Raw genomic sequence first — 22,468 nt, 5'->3', positions numbered from 1 at the left:
AAAATTAAATCTTGGTATTTATTTATAATTTGTAATAATATTTGTAAATTTATTCAAAAATATTATTTGAAAGTTCTTTTCAGAAAATTGTGTTGGTCGACAATCACTTCATGTCCTTTATTTATTTATATATATTTTTTAGTTAAAAAGAGAGTAGTCTTTACTCTCTTTACCATTTCTAGTTGTAAAATTGACAGAATGTGGGAAAAGAATAAGAAAGAAAGTAAATGACAAGGTGGTACTAAGATATTTAATATCATTGCACTTTCTCATTAAATATTTATTTAATGTGAATGAAAATTGTGTATATAAATGTGGATGATGTTCCTACAATCCACTAATAAAAAAAATATAATAAAGTTGATAAATGTTGTATCAATTTGAATGAGGACAATTAATAAGCTCCTTGAAGCATTTGTGTGGAATCATCCCTTACAACAATGCAAAATATATGCCAATTTGGCATTAGTCTTCATCCTCCACTTCATGAAAAGGAAGTGGTACTGTCTTCACTGCTCTAAACTTGCCAGCATTATTTAGATGCTCATTCTCCAATCTAGAATAATGAATAATAAAATGTTTATTTAGTGAAACATTTGAAAGTGATTTATCATGCAAATGCTACAAGTATCAAACAAAACAGAATATGCATTTATAGTCACATAAGTATTTATAGTCACATAAGTGAAAGATTTTAATTTTCAATATAAAAATTTAGATGGTCAGTGCATCACAATCTATTATATTTATGACTTTAAAAATAATTATAGTAAAAGTTAAAGTGTTTTTAATGATGTGATGGTGTGATCGATTGATAATGTAAAAATAATTATACCAACTATGTTAAATCCTAATTGAAAACCAATGGAAGTGAATATTTGTACCTGTAGAAATTCCATAATCCTCTTCTAACAACTTCAAGTGCTGCTAAAAATAAGCTTGTTACTCTATAGTCAACATTTTCAAAACTTGAATGGAGAACAGTTTGCAACCAAGCAAGCCTCAGAGTAATATTTAATACCTGCATAATTTGCAAAGGTTCAAAAGGTCATCTTTAAAAGTTGAGGTTCCATAATTATAATCTGAAAGGAAATCATGTTTTATGTCTGTTTAATATTTGTAAAGAATACAATTCTCTATCATATATTTACTTATATGATTTACTTTAGGAATCTCAATTTAACTCGTATAATTATCTTATCAAAATTCTATACTACACTCGGTCACATTTTATCTTGAACAACTAATATTAAAGTTGATTATCCTATTTGACAAATATGATAATTAGTGGACTAATTCTTATAGGTATCAATATTATCGATAGTTCAAATTGAATGTGTGTCTCGTGTCTGATACGTGTCAGTGTCTGACACCTACACGACACCGACACATCATTTTTATTTTCTAAAATTATTATTGTTGTATGTAGTTTATATATCAGTGTACGTGTTGTATCTGATGTTCATGTTTGTGTCAGTGCTCGGTAGATTCCAATGACTAATACACTCTTTAGAGAGAAAAATGGTCTAATTTATATACCATGGAGAAGTAGTAGACAGCTTTTCTTCTAAGCATCAATTCATTCCTTAACCAAGGATTCTTGGAGTTCATTTGGAGCAAACCCCAATCCTTAACAAAGTCCCAATACACTTGGTACACAGTTGCTGCAGTTGACATGATCACAACAACACATAACCATCCAACATTCCTATCTTTTTCATAAGCAACTTTAGCACCTGCAGCTAACATAGCTGAAACATATTTTCCTAGATTTACAAGGTGACTTGTCTCCCCTTCATCAAACCATCTCCTTGCACACTAGAAACATGTTAAAGAACATTAACTCCACATTTATTAAAGAAAAGGAAACAAATTTGGTGCAATAAATATGTCACACAGTTTTCAATCTCAACCATCTGATTTCAAATTAACGGTCAAGAAGTAATTTTGTTATTGTGTTATTTGAGCCGTCTGATTTCAAATTAAGAGTTGAGATCGTTTATTGTGCGTAAACGCGTGTTTCTCTAAAGAAAGGTATAAAATGTTTATAGCTTTTTTACCTGCATTGCTCTCCAATAATATGGAAGAAAGGACACTGCATAAGCAAAATCTCTATAGTGTTTCATGCAATATCCATAATCTTGAGTCTTGTAGCTCCCAGTTATATAGTAACATGTCACAAACTCTAGGTTCCTTAGCATTGGAACCTATAAAGAAATTATGTAACTATTAAGACAATTGTAATTTTCTGCTTATAAGGGAATCAACTAAGATTCCTATGTAATATTGCTAACAAAAAAAAAATGAAATTTTCTATGCAAAACAATACCTGACTGCAAAGTTGATCAGCCATAAAAAAGTCCAGCATCACAACCTAGGGAGCAATAGAAAATCCAAATAGATTATAACCAAAATAATACTTGTTTATCATTGAACAAAAATCATTCTGTTTTACTTTTATTTCCCTTTTAGGACAACTTGTGGAACTTGATTTTGTTTGCCTTTATTTGGTCTTAATCTTTCGATTTTTAGAGGAAAATGACTAGTAAATCGAAATTTGACCACAAAATATGTGAAATTAAATTAAGAATTGTTTCAATAAAAAACTTAATTTATGTCTACTAACGTGATAATTTAGTGGGAAAAACATTATACCTTGTAAAGGGGTGACCAAATTATGTTCCTTATCACACAAAGGAAGCGGTAACGGCTTGACCGATATAAAATGTTGCAGGGGCACACAAGTAACAGTAAGAAGGCCTGCGCATAAAATAAAATAAATAAGATGTTACATTTCCATCTAAGTAAAAAACTATGCGTCAGACAATATAAAAAAGTTTTACACATACATCTAATTATATTGTACTGAGTAGATATATGTTGCGATATTTTATAAAGTAATATAACAATCTGATATTAGAATGAGATATGATTGAATGCACGTGTATACTTTTTGAAATAATAAGAATTTTAATGATAAAGTTGATACAATGTATACAATGAAGAATTTACCAGAAAAAGTAGGCCAGGAAGGAATTGAAGTTGTGCATAAGAGTACCCTTTTGTGAGCAGAGCCAAATGAAAAAACAAGACTCCAACCACACAAGTCATAGCCATTGTACAAATCAAGAACACATCTTTGTACTTTAGTTCCTTATTTGGTGCCATCTCAAAAATAAAACTGTAATTTATACGAGTCTTCCTCCATGCAAAAATGTTGCATCCATAGAGGAAGAAATGTAGAAACATGAGACTAAACACACTGCAAAACAAAGAATAACAAAAACATATGAATTATTTCATGTTCTATTACTATTGTAGATAATATATATGAAGATAATGTGTTGTTATGAAATCAATTTTACTTACCTAAGCACAGGGTAGACAGTTTCCATGTAGAGTGAATTTTGCTGTCGTTTGTAAAGTCCAGTAACATGAGCCATTAAAACATATCCACCAAAAAGTGCCAAAAAGCATCCAGTAAATAATCCTGATTTTATTTAGAGAAATTAAGTTAATTTCATATCTATGCTATTCACCATGAAATACTTTTAACTAAGACATCATATATAATACTATATATGTTTACTGTATATAAAACACACATTTCAAAAATACACATAAAAAATAAATGATACTAAACTGTATTTGACATCAAATTTTTTATGTCAAAAAATCATTTCTCTATATTTGAATAATAAAATTGTCTAAGACCTAAGTTTTTATGGACAAATTATGATATTTACACAACATTTTTCCTTTTGAAATTTGAATTTGTAAAATAGGATATATCAAATAGTAAAAAATGTGACAAAAGGTGATTACATCATGAGATATTTATTGGAATTTATGATAGGCTATAAAGTACGGATACATGATGGGCTATAAAATACAAATACAAACATGAGATACAATATTTAGACATTTAGTAATTTAAAAATTATAAATTATTAAATATAATTATATGTGTTGGTATCATAAACTGTGTTAGACATCCGACACACAATTTCAATCATTAGTTTAGGTGATACATATGTTCCTTTGCCTCTTGTTATTAAAAAAGAAAAATATATAAATAAAGTTGAAAGGGTTATGCAAGTATCCATGGCAGCATTCATAAGTGTTTAGAAAAGTAGAACCAATTGTTTTTTCTTATTCATATAAGAACCTAAGTGGCTCAAGGGGTCCATGTTGTGTTTCCTTTGGATTTTAGTGGTCACAAAGCAAACAAGCCTAAAGTCTCTTTACCACAATGATTAACAAACAGAAGATGAAATATATAAAATAAAATAAAAAGGTGAAAAAAAAGGCTAAAAAGTTACTCACCAATGAAGAAAGCTACAGCATGTGATTCTTTTCTTTGACTTGGTCTAAGGTATTTCATTGCCTTTCTATGATCATCTTTAGCAAAAAATTTGACAAATAGTTCTTCCACTTCATCCATGAACTTCACCACCTATCATGTTTAGAACAAACAAGTAAATAAAGTTGGTTAGCAAAGTTTAAAACTACTCTCTCTTTCATATTTTTAAGGTTTACAAGAATTAAGAAAAAATAATAATAATTTAATTTGTTTAATAATTTTACTGAAGTATTGGAGTATCAACCATTGCCATAGTGAAGAATAATATAATAGTTTATGAAAGATGCATACATTACTTATTTAGAGACAATTTAAAATTAAAAAAAAACTAATTCTTCAAAAATCTAAACGACTTACTGTAATTTGTATGCAATATTAATATAAAAAATATATATAAATTCATTTAATGATATATTGCCACAATATTTAATATACTTGAAAATATGTGATTCGTTGTACACACTAAATGAAGTGGCAACATATTATTATACACATGTGGAAAAATACTTTTACACTAAAAGACAGCAAGATTATATAAAAATTAAATTTAAATCTAAAATTTTACTCTAAAATTTTACTTAATATAAATTTTGTTAAAATATATTATAAAACTAGGAAGCAGTGTAAAAAGTGACAGATATCTAAGCCATCTGGTGGTGCAGACATGAATTATATGATTATTGGCCACTAGATATTGTTGGTAACACTTTGAGTTGCAAGGATAACTAGTGGCCAGCATCTCAACATGATTTTATTATAGTATTTTATCACCAAATATATTCTTCATTAAAAATTGACATGATGGATGCGAGTAAGATATTTTTGTTGATTTTTGTACCTTGTCTGAGTTGTTGAAATATGAACTCTCAACTACTTTAAGATAGATGGGAAGAATTTGCTTTTCTGTGACCTGAAACAGAAGAAATCATAAGAATTTATTTTGGTATTAACACCTTTTATATAAATAACTTCATTTTTAATATAAAATTTGTGTACTCTCTAATTCACTTTACCTTGTCAAATTTCTTCAGAATCTTTATAAATGCAAGCAGGTTCAAATTCCTACAAAACATCAACATGATGAAGCAAACATAAGTTCATTATTAAAATTAAAGTTTGCTATATTTGCAGAGACTAAATAAATAATTAAACCAAAAATTAGTTGTATTTGTGATGAAAGAAAATTGGAATCATACCTATAATCATTCAAATATCCTAAGCCCTTATAAAGCTCAATGAAACCACCTTTGATCATTTTTTCTGCATGATGTAACCTTGTTTTGTTAAGATGAATCATACCACCTTCTTGATTGCACTTCCTTGAAGATTGGTTGAGCAAATCTTCCATTACAAGGTAACTAATTTCTGATAAAGTTTGAGAAGGAGTTGTCAAAGGAATGTTTATCCTCACATTCTTTCCTTGACAACTAACAATATGGCCAGATAAAGTCCTCAATTTACCATCTTCCCATTTCAAATTCATTGATTTTTCCCCTTCATTTGATTGAGGAAGGTTTTCTTCTATTTTCTCTAAATCATCTGTATTTCCTCTGCTCCTAACAGAGTCATCCTCTGCTTCAAGTATACAGAGTATTAGATTCATATGATAAATAATTTAAAAAAAGTATAATACATTCAAGTGCTAAGAATAACTAGAATGCTAACTAGGTAGTTATGAATTGAAGGCATGTCTAGTGTTGACGTGTGTTAGTGTGAACCGACTCGACACTTGGCACATGTAGTTATATTTACTTACTTCTATTTTTTTAATCTAGTCAACGTGTTAGTGTCGTATCACATCTAGTGATTGTGTTTGTATTGATGCTTCGTAACTAAGTAGCACCAATACTTCATATTTAAAATGTGTATAGTGTCAAACATATGTTTGCATGCAACACCAATACGGCTGACATATTCAGTTATAGTGAATAACTTTTATTTTCTAAAACTATCAGTGATCTCTACGTATCAGTGTTAATCTCATATTTGTGTTTTATTGAATACTTGGTTTAATATTAACACTAATTACTAAGTTGAAACAAAAAAAATCCATTTTAAGAACACAAAAAAAATCATTTTTTAATAATATTCAAATTAGAGATAAGTAGATAAAAAAACTAGTCACCTTCATTTTGGTAAAATAGTCTATAGTTCTCTTAATTAAGAAAGTAGTCTAATTTAAACACAATGAATGCTCACATTGGTTAATTAAACAAGCTAAAGTTGAATATGTACCACTAATAGAGAATGTGGATGAGACAGATTCTTCCTCCTTGGAGTATTGACAAGAGCTCCCTTTACCCTTCTTCTCAATGAATGCAGATTTCAGCTCAACAAGAATATCCATTTGTTTTTTCAAGGACTCACCTCTGTCTAAGAACTCTTTCTCCTTTGTCCTATAGAATTTATTCACCTTATTGAGATTATGGTCTAGACATGCAAAAAATTCTTTAGTTGCATCAGTGTCAGCAAATTGATCTAGCAATTGTGTCTCATACATATCTCCTTTACTTGTTGATGAAACAAGTTTCCTATGAATCTGTAAAATACCAACAAAAAAAAACTATCATTAGTCTATTATTATTTTAACAACTAATTATTAATATTGACTATTTGAAAAAATTATTTTTAACACAAAAAATAGACAAACAAAAGTATCACTAAAATCCTGGCACCTCAGCTCTTGACAATCATGAGGAAAATAGATACACATTAATATTCATAATCTTATATCTTCAAAATAAAAATAAAAAATTACTTGAATTGGTTCATGCTTTCTTTGTTGAAGGCCAAATGAAAAGCACTTTCTTAGTGATGAAAAGGGTGACTTCACTACTGAACTAATTTGGTGATTGTTTGATGTATTGTTAAGAACATGAATTCTTTTAATGTCTTTCTTAAGTTTCCAATAATCAACAAAAGCATCTTTCCATTCTGGAATAAGTTGCCCTTCAAATTGCTTAGAGAATTTCACCATCTCTTCCTTTTGTTCCAAGAAACAAGAAGAAAAAAAGAGAGAAGTTCTATTTGAAGGTAATATGTGTTTTTTTTGTTGTTGAGTGTTCAATGAAAATTAAACACACAAGGTGATATATTTATATATATATATATTGGAAAAAAATAAAGGAGTTTGGTTGATATGCTGGTACTGATACTTTAAAGCACAATTCTATAATATACTAAGATCCTATATGCTTCTCCACTGAGAAACTAAGAAGATAAAATGGCTAGATTATGCCGGAAAGTGATCGAACCGCCACCGGAAATGATCACTTCACGGCCAACATGTTCTCATGAAGATTTTGAAAGGTTGTGTGAATATTTAAAGTAAATTTTGGAGTGGAGACAAATTTTACTATTCAATATGCATGCATGAGTGTGGCCATACATGTTCTTGTCACATAAAGTTGGCCACATTAAATATTTTTTTTTATTACAAACAAAACCATTTTGAGGAAAAGATTTTGTGAATAAAGAAGGAAAGGTGTTTTGATTTTGGATAGATTTTACATGTTGTAGTGTTGTATAAGTTTAAGTCAAAAAAATGATCATGGTTGTAAAGCTAAGCTTATTGGTTAAATTGTTTGCTACCACACAAAGGTGTCTTTTAATTAGACCAACCTGATTTCCACTAATTGGTGATAAGTAGAAAAAGTTTCAATTATTTTCATGATCTCCACTTTCATTATGAAACTTGTTTAAATTAAAAAATTGATACCATTGATATTATTTTAGAAGCTTATTATTCAAGAGAGATAATTATTTTTTGTTTTTGCATTAGTATCTTAATCTTAATTTTAGTTTAAATTTAATAATATACAAATTAAGCTCACACAAATGACAATTTTAAAACTGTCCCAACCACATGAAGTCATGTGAACACAAAAACATCATTAAATAATAATTAATACTTTCTTATTTTTAACTAATTTGAGTAACAAAGCACATTTCACACACACTAATTAAAAGAAATCTCACTTATTTACAATTTTATCATTACCATAATTGGGTATATTGTTTGGTTTATGAAAGAAAAAACGTAAAAAGAAAGAAAGATTTGGTATGTGATAAATTATAAAGAAATTATGAGAGAAATGAAACACACATATTTATAATATCTTTTGAAAAAAAAATATGTATTAAAGTTATATTTAAGTATATTTTAAAAAAAAAAGTATATTTTTTCATGATTTTTAAATTAAATAATTGTAAAAATCATCTTAATCTTATATTAATTTGCATTCTTTTTTTTTTATTTTTAAGAATTTAACTTTCTAACGTTAAAGAACGTAGTTCAAATTTCACATAAAACATTTGTAAAATGACCATTTATATTACCATTATTAGGAATAATTTCTCCTTTTCAATTGTTTTTAAAAAAATATTCTTAATTCTTATTCTCAATCTCATCTTGATTGAAAATCATATTCATTTTCTACATCATTTCCTAGGCTTTGTGATTTTTCTCTTTTGTTTTAATCTAGGTATTTTGTGCTTATGACCTTTATTACAAATATTATTTTGGCCTACCATACCATATTTTAATTTGTTATATTTTTTACTTACATTTATTAAATTCTGGTTTACTCTAAAAAAAATCATATTGCTTTTTTCATTGCACATGTCTATTAGTTGTTTATTACAGATTAGGAAAAAATATGTAACATAACTAGAATTAGAAGTATATTGTCAAAGAAGTAATTAACATAATGGAAAATTGAAAATGAATCCTATAAAAAGAATAGGAAAAACTTTAGGAGATTTTTATATTTAGAGATTGAAGTGATATTTATTTATTTAATTTTAAAATGGCCACTATTATATTATGGTCATGAGAAAAGGGGTATACTATGTTGCTGAAAATATGTACATATTTGACACTTTATCAAATAACTTCAATTTAACATACATAATTGTATAATATATTAAAAAAAAAATTAATTTGTCTAAAATTGATATGCATTTTTTGTTTCAAGTGCAACAAACTAAGTCATATCAACCATGAGTATTTAAATGAAAATATTGACGCAGTAATTGAAACTAATAAGAAATCGCAAATCATTCGTATGAAAACAAATATCAATTTAGTGGTAAAATTTTAACTTTATAACCTCAAGAAATATAGATTAAATTTCATAATAAACATATATAAAATTATCATTAGTGTTACATCTATATCTATTACTAATAATTTTCTCTCCCCCAAATTTAAAAAAAAAAAAAGTTTAGAAAGTATTATTAAACAAGCTAACTATGAGTCATGACAATGACAATAGTTGCTCTTAATGTGTATATATTCCCATCCATTACAATAGTATTGTAAAATATATTGTAAGTATTTTACAATTTTTTCGACAAAAGTATTTGATTCTTGAAGAATAAGATATTGTAAACTTTTTAATTTTATAGATTTACAACAAGGAAAAGTACTTGCTGATTGTATTGAAGATTTATTTGGTAGAACCTTTGTACCTGCCTACCTAGGGTGAAGCATATTTGGGCTCCTAACCTCAGTCGTTTGTATACAATTTGATGTGTGGAATAATTTTTCCATCCAGCATATAGAATGTACTTAGGATAAAATAAAATGGATAATGAGGAACTTGTCACAAGGTTGGTAAATATCCACCACAGGTACTAGTAGCAGTAGTGAAGGAGGCTCCATGTTATTTTTTATTTTTTGTACAAAGAAGGTTCCATGTTCTATTCCTTAGTTTTTTGTCTTTTAACACATGATGGAAACTTATCATAAAAAATAAAAATATTAATAAAAAATAAGCCACAAATTTCAAAATGCCTTCAGGAAGAGAATAATTGGAAATATTTAAGTACAATAGGATTGTTTGTAATGAATTATAAAAAAATGATAAACAATAATGAAAATAGGAAACTACTTTGTATTTGTTAACTATAAAGAATATCATTCTTTTAAAAAAATCATCTATAACAATAAACATTGCAAAGGCAAAAGAATGTCTATAAACAATTACTTAAAAAAACACTTACAATAGATTAATAATTTAAATTTTTAGATTATATTTTTTCAAATTTTCATTTTTTTAGATAAAAATTCTTAGATATTTTTAAAAAATTGATTTTTTTTTTTTAAAAATGCAACAAACATGTTTGTCACCAACTCCATGATTCTCAATCAAGTTCCTAACTTTGTGAATATATATTATATTGTTTGATTTATTGATGGTCCTTGAGCAAGGCCGACACAAGGGAGAGACACGTGAGGATGTCGTATTGGATCTCAAATATTTTTATATTTCAAAATTATTTTTTTAATTTAATTAATATTATTAATTTTTTAGTATTAAATATATTAATCTTTATAGTAAATTTTATTCTCTAACTTTTGTACGATTTAATAAATAAAAAATTATTCAATTATGTGGTTGTATTTAATATTTAATTAGTTGTAAATAAGTTGTTTAATATTGTATCAAGTCAATTTCTTTAAATATTATAAAGAAAATTAGACTTAAAAAACATCCAATTTACTATTGTTAATTTTAAAGAGTTTTATTTTCTATTTTACTTAAAATCTCTAATATTATTGGATCGACCCTATCCTTAAAAATCTCTAACACGAAGGGAGATGTTTTAAATTAAAGCTAGTTTAACTTAATGAGAACTAAATAACATAAATATAAAGATATTAATTAAAACATCATTATTTGTAACATAGAAATTGACCAAGAGTCCTAAGATGGTCAAGAGATTGTGTCCCTTCGCAAAGGGTGCAATTTTTTTTATAAGAAAAAAAGTGATTTCCTACATGATTGCAAAATGTCCACTATGACTATGATTGTGAAGTTTAGGATAGCTGACTCAAATATACGCTATGTTACTCCCTCTACTTCTATTGGACTATATGACACTTAAAATAATTAATGTGTGGATTATTGTCTAATTAAAAATCTTACCAATAAAATTATGATAAAAGGAAAAATGGTGCAGTGCCAACAAAAACCAAATCTCAAAGATAAAGACAAAGACGATTAAGGAGATTAAATTCATTATGAAAGAAATATTCCCTAATAAATTTAAGTAAATAATTTGAATGTCCTATTGAATTTGAAACTGCAACATAGAGGAGGATACATATATAATCTCTAGAAGAAAAAAAAAACATGATCAACCAATTTGCAAGCAGCCTAAAAAAAATTATTATGATATATATATATGGTCGAGACAATCATGTTCCTTCTAACTTTTAGAAGAAACAAAGATGATCGAATGAATAAAAGAGTCATTTTGTTAGAAATCAAATTATCTCAAGCTACCTAATCTCTCGAGGCAAAAAATAATAGTAATTTGACGAATCTCAATTGCGTTGTTAGAAAAAGTCACGACAAAATTTTTAGCGATATATCAATTTCTATTATGAATAAAATTAGATATAGTAACAATAGATTTAAGATAGTCGATACATTTTTTTGCTACAATTTAAATGTTTTAGGTATTAAAAAATAATTTTTTCATTTAAATAGTTTATTCTTATCATCTTCTCAAAATATCATTTTGTAATACATATGTACAAATATTTTTACTATAAGATTTAATTAAAGACATGTAAAAAGGTACCTACTCCTCATAACTCGATTACAAGAAAAAATAATTAATTGCACGTAGATTAATGATAATAATTATAAAAATAATAATAATAATAATAATAATAATAATAATAATAATAATAATAATAATAATATTCATTTAATTTTGTATGGAAACTTATTTTATTGAATAGTATTTTAAGAATAATAGCATTAAATATGATTAAATAGTTAGTCAAATTATATTTATATTTAAACCACTAAATATGACTTTTTTGCTTCTATGATTGTACATTGTTGATTAATCATTCAAGCCACACATTATATGATCTATTGGGTTTTAAAAACTAGTTTGAAATATTATGATTGAAGGATGACTCGGATGGATACATAAATACATGGTCAGGAAGGGAAGATAACACATATAAACTCAACTTTTAACTATTTATCTTAGCTCTTCATATGTGTTGACTTGACTTTGTTTGATACGCAAAGAATACGCGTTTCAATTTTGGATATCCTTCTGTTTTCATATTTAGTATGAGAATTTTTTTTAGACTTTTTAAAATGATTAAAATATATATTATGATGTGATAAAATAATAAAATATAATTATAAATTTCTATATTTATCTTGTTAATATATATTTTTTAAATTATATATAGCTATTAAGCTCTAGATTATGATGCTATTTTTCAAGTTAATCATAATTTGGATTGAACATTGAATCGGTATCTATACTGATTCAAGATTTTAAAGTTTGATTGAGATTGAATTTAGGTTGAACTGATAACAATTAAATCTTTTAATTTTAATTGATATTTAAAGTAATAATAAACAAAAAATTACATAATATTTATTACTTCACACCACTAAAGTATTTGGATAATCAGACCAGATGTTTGTTTCAGTTGTTTAAAAAATTATTTTATTAGAAAAATTATTTTTTGTTTAATATATATAGATATATACATTGGTATTGATATGTGAAAAATATCGTGTAAGTTATTTTATTATATTTAATTATAATTTTATCAGTTTTCCTTTTATATAAAGGCTTATTTTAGCCTATTTAAAAAGAATGAAAAATATAACATCTAAATTTTCTAATGTAAATCAGGTTTTTAAATAAATTTTCAGGCTAGACCATACTTTTAAAAAGATCAGACTCGATAAAAAACTTATGATAGGTCGTAAGTGAGACTTAAACCTACAAAATTAAACCTACAAAATTAATGGTAGGTCAAACTCCATCAAAGAATTTAAGCAAAAATTACAAAGATATTGATATAAATTAGAGTGTATAAGCAAAATACAAAATCACATTTTGTCATGGGGCTGCAATTGCAAGGCCCACTTCACACAAACAGCAAAATGACAAATTTTAGCCAAACATCAACATACAAGCACAGTGTGTGTAATATTTTATTTAATATTTTTGTAAAAAAATTGTCGTAATTTAATTTTATAATATATTATTCTTTTATAATAAAATATAAATAAAAATAAATTAAATAAAATTCATATATTAGATAAAAAAAATTAAAACTAAATACATCAATTTTTTAATTCATTTTTAATTATATCTTATTACATGAGTATTTATCGCCAACATAAAATTGGCCCTTCATTTCATACATTTCTAGATTTGTCCCTGCATGTGATTAATTTGACTATTAAAGGACTAAAATACAATCCTATAAGTACAACTTATATAGTAATTGCATGAATATTTAATATCTTGAAAATGAATTTAAACTTTAGATATCCTTTCTCCATATTATTGTGTATGAGTTTTGTTTTAAAATTCTTTAAACTTTTAATAAATAAAAAATTGACTTGAAAACCTTATGCAAATAAGTGGTTAGGGGTTTCTTTTGCACAAAAAATGTAAAATTATAATAAAACAGTTCCTTTAATTTAATTGAATATATAAAAACAAAATTTAGGCATAAAACCACAATGGAAAATGGTAAATAAAGGTACGCAAAACCCCATTGGTACAAGTTTTTGAACTTTTCAATAGCTTGAATGTTGTTTCAAAATCGGCAAATGAAGTGCATGTTGACACATAATTATCTTAACTTTACCGTATAATATGTTGTTTAGTTACTTTTCTTTTATTCCATTGCTTTGTGAATTACGACTCTCTTTTATTAAGATAATAATATTATGTACGGTTAGTTAATCATTAATCAGATTATTTAATTTGTATATATTAACTATGATACTAACCAGTCAAAAAAACACTGATACAGACATATAGCTATTGGACATACACTAATCTCGAAGGCAGTTGGAGGTATCATGGAAGATAATTTTGATTATTATTGTCTTAAAAAGAACTATAATTTTATATAAAAAATAATTAATATATTTTTTTTATTAAAAAGAAATTATATTAATTAAAACAAAATGAAATGATAATTTCCAATATCATACTTAAAAAATAAATCAACAAATAAAAATGTGGATACATTCTTTTTTTTAAAAAAAAAAAAAGCATTATGATTAAGTTGAGTTAAGAAATCAACACATCTATTTGTTTCTCATGAAAAATAATTAATGGAGTAAGCTTAGTCCGTCTGATGTAATATAGAGACAGACTATTTGAGAATGATAAGCAAAAGAATAAATTGATTATAGTCTTTCGTGATGAGGAGGGTTAGAAAGTCAATTTCAAAAATAACATTATGCATGCATTTATCACAAGCTAATAAAACACCACGTCAAAAAGTTCATATTTAAGAAAATAATGAGCTACTGAATGTCACTTTGTAGAAGAAACCACATATGAACTCGTCATTATAATCAATAAGAATTCTTCCACAAGCTACGGAGCCATTAATATGGATGTAAGTACCATCAATGTTCATCTTCATAAGTCTTACAAGAGATTTAATTCATGCTTTTTGATTAGGTTAATCAAGTTCTGCTTCAAAATCTTACTCTTGATCAAAGAGTTATGAATAAAGTCAACTTGGTTAGAAATATAATAGCACAAATCACTCCTCATCTTTGTACTTTGAGAGAAAACCAAAGAGTTTTGATCTTTTCAAAGTTCATTAACTGTCACACAAAAGAACATTTCATGCCCAATGAATGCTTCTAATGTTGTTGTGAGTAAGATTTCATTCAAGTCAAACATAACTACCAAGGCTAAACAATTTACTCCAAAATTCAGGCTTAATAACTTTATTTGAGAGAAGTTGGAAATCTTTGTACTTTGTAGAACAATCGTCAGGAATAACTCATCGCATATTACTTTCAATATTTTGTCACCACAATTTTACTTGAACCAAGCTAGTTGAACCCAAAATGTCTCTAGCCGCAACCAGTTACCATGTAAGTTTGGTCATATATGCTTGATTAAGGACTTTGAGATTCTTGAAGTTAAGTCCACTTTTCTACTTTGCCTTGCAAATTGTTTTCTAAAAGACCAAATGGCATGTTCCAGTTTAATTGTACTAACTTATATGAAGTTGCGACATAATCTCTCAGATTTGTTACAAATAGAACTAAGAATTGACATGATTTGCATGAAATAAGCATAAATACTCTATAGAGATGATTGACCAATAGCGACTTTACATGCAAATGAAAGAGAGTTAGTTTTCTAATTTGTGAATTTAGATCTCAATCTATCCAAGATAAAGGAGAATGAACCTTCTAAGACTCATTGGTGGATCATAGGAACGCCATGGTATGCTCCAAGGTTTGTAGTTAGGTCAATCCCAAACTTTGACTTAAAAAAGCCGTTTCCCTAGTTAACATATTTTTAGAGGAAAAAACCTTGTATTTTTGCATGTCGATCTTCTGTAAGAATTGTGGCAGAAGTCTGCCAAAATGAATTTAATGAGCTAAAATTGTTATATACTAGTCTCAGCAATCAAAACAATATCATTAGTAAAGAAAATGTGTGAGATGTATGGTCATCTACCACTACCAAAATAAAGAGGTTGTCATTGGTCGTTTGTAACTGAAGTTTTAATTTTGTGGCTCAATCTCTCTAGAGCCAGCACAAAGAGATAAGAGAAGATAGAATCCCATTCCCAATGATAGTCATAGATTCAAGGACAAGACAATGTTGAATAATATTCTTTAACATCAAAGGCAATCCTAACATGTCAAAGATTCTATGATAAAATTTCATTCAAGTTTATCACAGACTTTTTCAAGATCAAGTTTGAGAATCATGAAACCTTTACTACCATGTAGATGATACAAGGTATGGATGGTCTTGGAACACCATAATGTTATCATAAGTAGATGGTCTTGAAATAAAACTACCACACGAGGCATAATACTTTCAAGTCTCTCAGCAATGATTTTAGAAACAATTTTATAACTCACATTACAAAGTACTATAGAACTAAGTTGATTAATTTGTATAGGTTCATCAACTTTAGGAATTAGAGTAATTAGAGTCTGGTTGATCTCTCTTATTTTATTAGAATCCGAAAGCAAATCTTAACTAGCTTAAGAATAGATTGGCCAAAATACATTCCATTGAGTCTTGAAAAAAAATATGATGGAACCTAAATATTTGTAATTTCTAATGCTGAAAACTACTTTCTTAGTTTCCTCTAAAGAAATATCGCGATTTAGTCTTTCCATATCACTATCTTCAATATACGAAAATATAGATGTGATATGAAAGGAGACGAGTGGACCTCTAACTGAACAATAGAGGTTGTGATAGAATTAAATCACAAAATTTTTAACATAATTATCTTCAAAAATCTATAAATTGTCATTCGTTTAGAGTATAAATATTCTATTAAATTCTCGCCTCTTAATATAACTAAACTAGCGCTGTGTTTTTTTTTTTTTTTTTATATAAATATAGCTAGCTTAAGTTTATAAGATTATTCATTGAACTCTAATGAAATAGAAGAATAAGAAAATTAAATTAAAAAAAAACTAAATAAATTATGATCAGATTAATGGCAAGTAAAACTCTATATAATAACCATAATCATCTTACCATTAGAGTTTAAACCATAGTACGTTAATCTTATGAATGTTGTAAATTTAGACTACTTAGATATATAATTTCTACTCAGAAAAAACATAGCCATCTCACTTTATCTAACCGATGTAATAATTGTTAGGAGACTACAGAATTTTCATGTCCATATATAGGTCCATTTGAATGTGTGTCTAACAGTATCTTTTTTTGGTTGGTTACTGGAAAACGTGACAAAAGAAACATCAAAGCAATAGCCAAACATACGTGTCAAATTATTGTTCACTAAACTGATCGAATGTGTAGGTACTATAATGAGAGGTGAGGAGAATCAAATCCAGTGAAATCGACATTGGTATATACTTTTTAATAACTTTTATATTGCTTATTGCTTAATGCTTAATGCTTATGCATATTTATTCAATAATTATTTTATATTATACAAATATCTTAATTATTTGAAGTAATCTTATACATATGATTATTAATATAATATAATTCAACGGTTTATTGGTCAATACACCCTAAAAAAAAGCTTGGTGTGTTTCTAGGTTTGGTTCGAGCAACCATTAGAGGGCCTAAGCTGAACGTGGAAAAGGGTTTGTCGGATGGGCCGGTTGGCCCACTCCATGGCTGGTCTGCACTAAGATACAAATGATTGGCCCGTTTTTGTTGTTACACATTTTTCAAGTATATGTTTTCTTCTTTTCTAGACAAACTCTGAAAAAAAAACACAATATTAACAAAGATCAATTATTTATATTTGTATGCTCTTAAAAGGAGGAAGAGATATTTCAAAACCCCCCTATGAAAAAAAAGAGAAGAGAAAGTGAACAACATAAATCTCTTAAACACTTTGTATATTGATTGTAATTAAAGGTGTAAGGTATAACATCAAACAAGTAAGGTTTTGCCTCCTCCAAAGTTGTTCCGCCCTCTACAAACGTGGGTTTCTTCATTCATACGTATATATTTATTACTTAATATAATAACATTATATTTATATTTATTAGATAATAATAAAATATTTAAATAGTATTTTTTTATTAGAAAAATAAATTCAAAATAAAATAAAATATATATATGAAAAGAAAAAAAAAATTATTAATGAGACGAGAGTAGATCATGTACATGAAAATCTTCACCTCACAACTTACTTTGAGTATTGTTGAAAACCCAAATTCACCCCTACACACAACCAATGCAAATATTTTTTCGATCAAAGTCGAGATGGATTCAAACATATGTCCATATGTGCAAGTCAAGTTTCATATTTCGTTGATATGTTAAGAAAAAAATTCAAATCTTTAGAAATTTCCGCATTAGAAAAGAAAAAGGTATACAGCGAAATCTATGGCTTTAGGTACATGGATCCAATGACATGCCATGAACATAATGGTCTGATTAGGATACCATAATATATTTGTCAAAAACAAAAGGATAGCATAATATAATTTGGTGCGTCCTTGCAGTATCTCCTATTTCCTTGTTCATCATGATTGATACTATCATCTTATATTCGACTACGTTTTTTAACATTAGCATAAATTTGACCCCACGTGTCATATATATGATCTCACTCTTAGTGACAAAATCCTGTATATGAAAATGATGTGCTCTTTTCTTTGTTGGTTTTACAAGATATATTTGAGTGGGACTAAGCTAGATATTGGACTATACTTTTCTATGGGTATATGTTCTAAATAAATATAACAATGTATTTTATGCTATATTAACTTCCTAGTTAGTCCTATACCCTGAAAGTGTGAAAGTGGAAAGTTCGGTAAGTTGGAAATAATTGTTTAACACTTCAAGAATTAGTGAAAAGTTTTAGATGAAATTGGCAAACGAGACTCGTGCTCATTTACTCAATTTAGGTGCAAATAAACTAGATATGGAATTTTTTTTTTATATATAAATAAAATATGGTGACTTTATTTATAGACCGATACTTAAAAATTGATCAAATCTCTAATGACGATCAATATTATTTTTAAGAAGTATAAATTAATCTTTTTATTTTATCTTTATCATTGAGACAGTGATTTGGTCGATATTAATTGGATAAAAATAAAGAAAAACAATTGTACTCCTCAAAATTTTACTTAACGAATCAAACATCAATCAAATTATTGTCACAACTATGAAGACAAAATATTTAGGCTTAATTGCAATTTTAGTCTCTCTATTTTTATAAACATAAAAAAATTACTATGATATGAATAGAAATGAATATAAAAAAAATATAAAAAATAAAAATCACTATAAACTCAACAATCCCCAACTCTAACAACAAAAACACAATTCTCCAACTACAACAATAAAAAGACACGCCCTAAAGAACATAATCATCAAATAAGTTTGTAAAAAACTGAACTTGAAGATAAAAAACAGAACCTGAAGAAGGAGCTGAAAAGAGCAAGTCTTTATTTGTTGGTATCAGCTACCAAATATTGAAACCTAAAAAACTCAAAACTGAAATTAAATGTATCAGATGCAAAGAAGAAGCTCTAAGAAAGTCACACATTCACAGCCAATTTAAAGATTGATTTTACTTACAATGTTGTACGGTGACGTAAGTATGAAAGGTAGGGTCGAAATTGTGGCGTATAAGTGAAACGGTGGTGTTACGACATGAAACGGTACGAATGTCGAAACGGTACGGTGGTGAAACAATGATACGGTGGTGAAACAATGGTGAATAGGATTTTACGGATTTTTAGGGATTAAGATGAAAATGTTGATGTTGAGTCTGGATTTTTAGGGATTTAGATGGAAAAGAGGGAACCTGAAAAAAAAGAGTGAATCTAAAAAAAGAGGGAAAATGAAAACGAGTGAAAATGGGAAAGAGGGAAGCGCACTTATTATAATGTTAGCTACGTTCATAATCATGGCAAATTTTTTTAAGTTACCTACGGTCATCGTGATTGTGGCTAATTAACCGTGGCTAATCGCCGGTTTTCTTGTAGTGTTAGTGATTCACGAAATTGGTCCCCCTATTTTAAAAGTCGATAATTTTTGTATTTCCCTCTGATTTTTTAACTAAAAAAATGATGATGTGGGATGTTTTAAATAATGTGACATATGATAGAATGATGTAGAATGATTAATACCTATGAAATTGGAATAAAACATCGTAAAACTTAAATTTCAACTTTAGAAATTTTTCATATTTTTAATTTAATTAATGCCATATGAATAATTAAATATGAATCTACCTAATTCAGAAGGGAAGAACTTGCATCAGTATCTCAAATTCAATTCAAACATAGGTTTGATTCACACTCCATATTCTTGAGAAATATTTACCATCCGAAAAGAGGAAAAAACGCATATGGTTCTATATTATAGAATTGTATGTCACGTCGTTAAAAATATCTCAAATCATCGCTTTTTAGTTCAAAAATATGTGACAGAGAGAGAGACCAAAACTTTTGACTTTTAAAATAAGGAGACCAATTCCATGAATGGGTAATAATAGAGGGATTAAAACTGCAGTTAAGTCAAATATTTATTAACTTATATTTTGAGGAGTATCATTGACATCATAAGACTTTTGCATGACTTTTCAGCATTGACTCACGATAGACAACCTATAAAAATGATATACCTTAGAATTTGTCTATAAGTAAAGGATAAATAGAGAAATTGTCATCTTGCACAATATTGATAAACACACTAGTTTTATAAAATAGTGTGATTAAGACACAAAAATTTACCTTTGTAGGAAAGAGGAACAAATGTATATGTGTGGGACAAATGCCCCCATTATATTCTTAAGCGTGATATATACAGTAGAGATGACAATTAGATCTAGACCTAGTGGATACCCGCAAAAAAAAAAAACCTACAATGAATAGGGTAAAAACCAGCATAATGGGTGCGGGTACGAGTACTATAGTACCCACCTTGTCCAGCTCTTGCACTTATATAAATATAGTATTATTTATTTGTTTTATTAGTGTTTATTTTAATTAATTGTTTTCTTTTATATTTTAACATCTATTAATATCATTTGACAACTACAATATTTATAATCGAAAGATGAACGTTTACAAACTTTTTAAGAATTTGAATATGATAAATAGGTAAATAATTGTGACTTTATAACTAAGAGTTATGTCTTATTAATCATGACTTTATAATTATAATTGCAAATAATTGTGACTTTTTAAGAATATTGTCATAGGACTTGCAACTTCATAAAGTATTATTATGGATATTTGAATGTGTAATGTAACGAGTTTTCATTTGAAATGTTTTTAGTTAGAAAATATTTTGGCTTATAATACTTTATAATTGGATTTAAGATATTTGGATAATTTTTAAATTTAATTACAACAATATTATTTATTTATCGATCTATTTTAGTTAAAGCGTGTGTAATGGATATCGGTACAGACACTTAGGTACCCAGAAAGTAAGGTACGAGTATTAAAGTTGGTATGAATATTTTTTTAAACTATGGTTATGGGGACGAATACTATAGTACCCTACCCAAACCTACACATTGTCATTCCTAATATATGATGTAGCTAAATATCACTAGAAGGGGGGTTGAATAGGGATTTTGTTGTTAAAAATAATTTTCAAGTGTTTTAAAAACTATCCTCTTGCAGAGGATGGCAAGCCCGAGGATAGGTTTTTCAAAACCTTCATATTTGAACTGAGCTAAAGAGTGAAAGAGAAATATAAGATTGACACACACTGTTTTTATATCGGTTCACCCAAAGATGGCTACTTCCAGTCTTTACACCCTTGTGAGATTTCACTAATGTTCAAACAGATCAACCTCGGACAGATGATGATTACAACTTGTGTATTCTTAAGCTTCACCAAGCTTACAATCAGATTTCAAATATTTCCAAGTGTACCTCACGTGGAAATTACAATGTGATATGAGAGTGATTGATTCTAAATACTTTCTCAAAAGATTAACAAAGATCTAATGTAGGATTGTAGAAAGTATGAAGAGATAATGGATGATGCTTCTTAAAAGCTTTAAGATCTTTGATCTTTTTAATGCAATGTGTTGTGTGTATGATGAAGATCAGCTTGCTGCAATTTATAGAGGTCTTGTGATGTGCAATTTATAGAGGTCTTGTGATGTTCATTTCATATGCCAAGCTTTTTATGACCGTTGGAAAATCCATTTTAGAAATGCCAAGGTTTTTCTTTATAATTACGAAAATGTCATTCAGCTCCTTGGATAGATGCATTACATGTTCAAGTACGAGGTAACAGATTTTTTGGGTACTTGGGGCACGTGCTGTCCTTTTCTCTTTCCTTTCTTTAATGTTTGAAGTTTATGTGAAGTCATTTTCGTTCTCCTTTCTTCAATGCCTTGATAAAGCTTCACATGTGATCTTTTTTCTCTTTCCTTCATTTAATGCTTGTAAGAACATGTGATGTCTTTTTCATTCCTTTCTTCAAGACTTTGTAAAGGCTTCACGTGTGAAGTCCTTTTCTCTTTCCTTGTCTTAAGACATGTGAGCAATTTATTTTTGACTTGTTTGTTGTTGCCTTTTTGAAGATTGACTTTATAATCTTTTTAAATCACACAAGAGTACATGT

General features: G+C 27.6%; 1 protein-coding gene across 2 annotated transcripts; it reads right to left on the bottom strand.

Moving 5' to 3' along the window:
* Positions 1–236: 236 nt before the first annotated feature.
* On the bottom strand, positions 237–7,669 carry LOC101512254 (phosphate transporter PHO1 homolog 1). 2 transcript variants are annotated; one of them, XM_027337192.2, is made up of 14 exons: positions 7,122–7,669; positions 6,599–6,902; positions 5,560–5,938; positions 5,377–5,425; positions 5,202–5,273; positions 4,327–4,456; positions 3,370–3,490; positions 3,013–3,262; positions 2,656–2,760; positions 2,330–2,374; positions 2,061–2,207; positions 1,540–1,818; positions 885–1,021; positions 237–556 (listed from the first exon to the last, which is right to left on the bottom strand). In XM_027337192.2, exons 1-14 carry the CDS (start codon positions 7,338–7,340, stop codon positions 466–468), a joined length of 2,328 nt encoding a protein of 775 aa, XP_027192993.1. In that variant the 5' UTR covers positions 7,341–7,669; the 3' UTR covers positions 237–465. The 2 variants fall into 2 exon arrangements, with proteins under 2 accessions (XP_027192993.1, XP_004509586.1); XM_004509529.4 differs by having other exon boundaries at positions 5,560–5,935; positions 7,122–7,668.
* Positions 7,670–22,468: the final 14,799 nt, after the last annotated feature.

The sequence above is a fragment of the Cicer arietinum genome, chromosome 7, assembly GCF_000331145.2.
Source record: "Cicer arietinum cultivar CDC Frontier isolate Library 1 chromosome 7, Cicar.CDCFrontier_v2.0, whole genome shotgun sequence".
Classification (NCBI taxonomy): domain Eukaryota; kingdom Viridiplantae; phylum Streptophyta; class Magnoliopsida; order Fabales; family Fabaceae; genus Cicer; species Cicer arietinum.
Note: the sequence above shows the minus strand (reverse complement) of the source record. Positions and strands in the feature narration are given on the sequence as shown.

Excerpts from the sequence above, each read along its gene's own strand:
- LOC101512254 (XM_027337192.2), bottom strand. The coding sequence starts at position 7,340 with ATGGTGAAATTCTCTAAGCAATTTGAAGGGCAACTTATTCCAGAATGG. Across the intron at positions 6,903-7,121 it reads GAAAGCATGAACCAATTCAA|ATTCATAGGAAACTTGTTTC; the intron begins GTAATTTTTTAT and ends GGTATTTTACAG. Across the intron at positions 557-884 it reads GGATTATGGAATTTCTACAG|ATTGGAGAATGAGCATCTAA; the intron begins GTACAAATATTC and ends TCATTATTCTAG.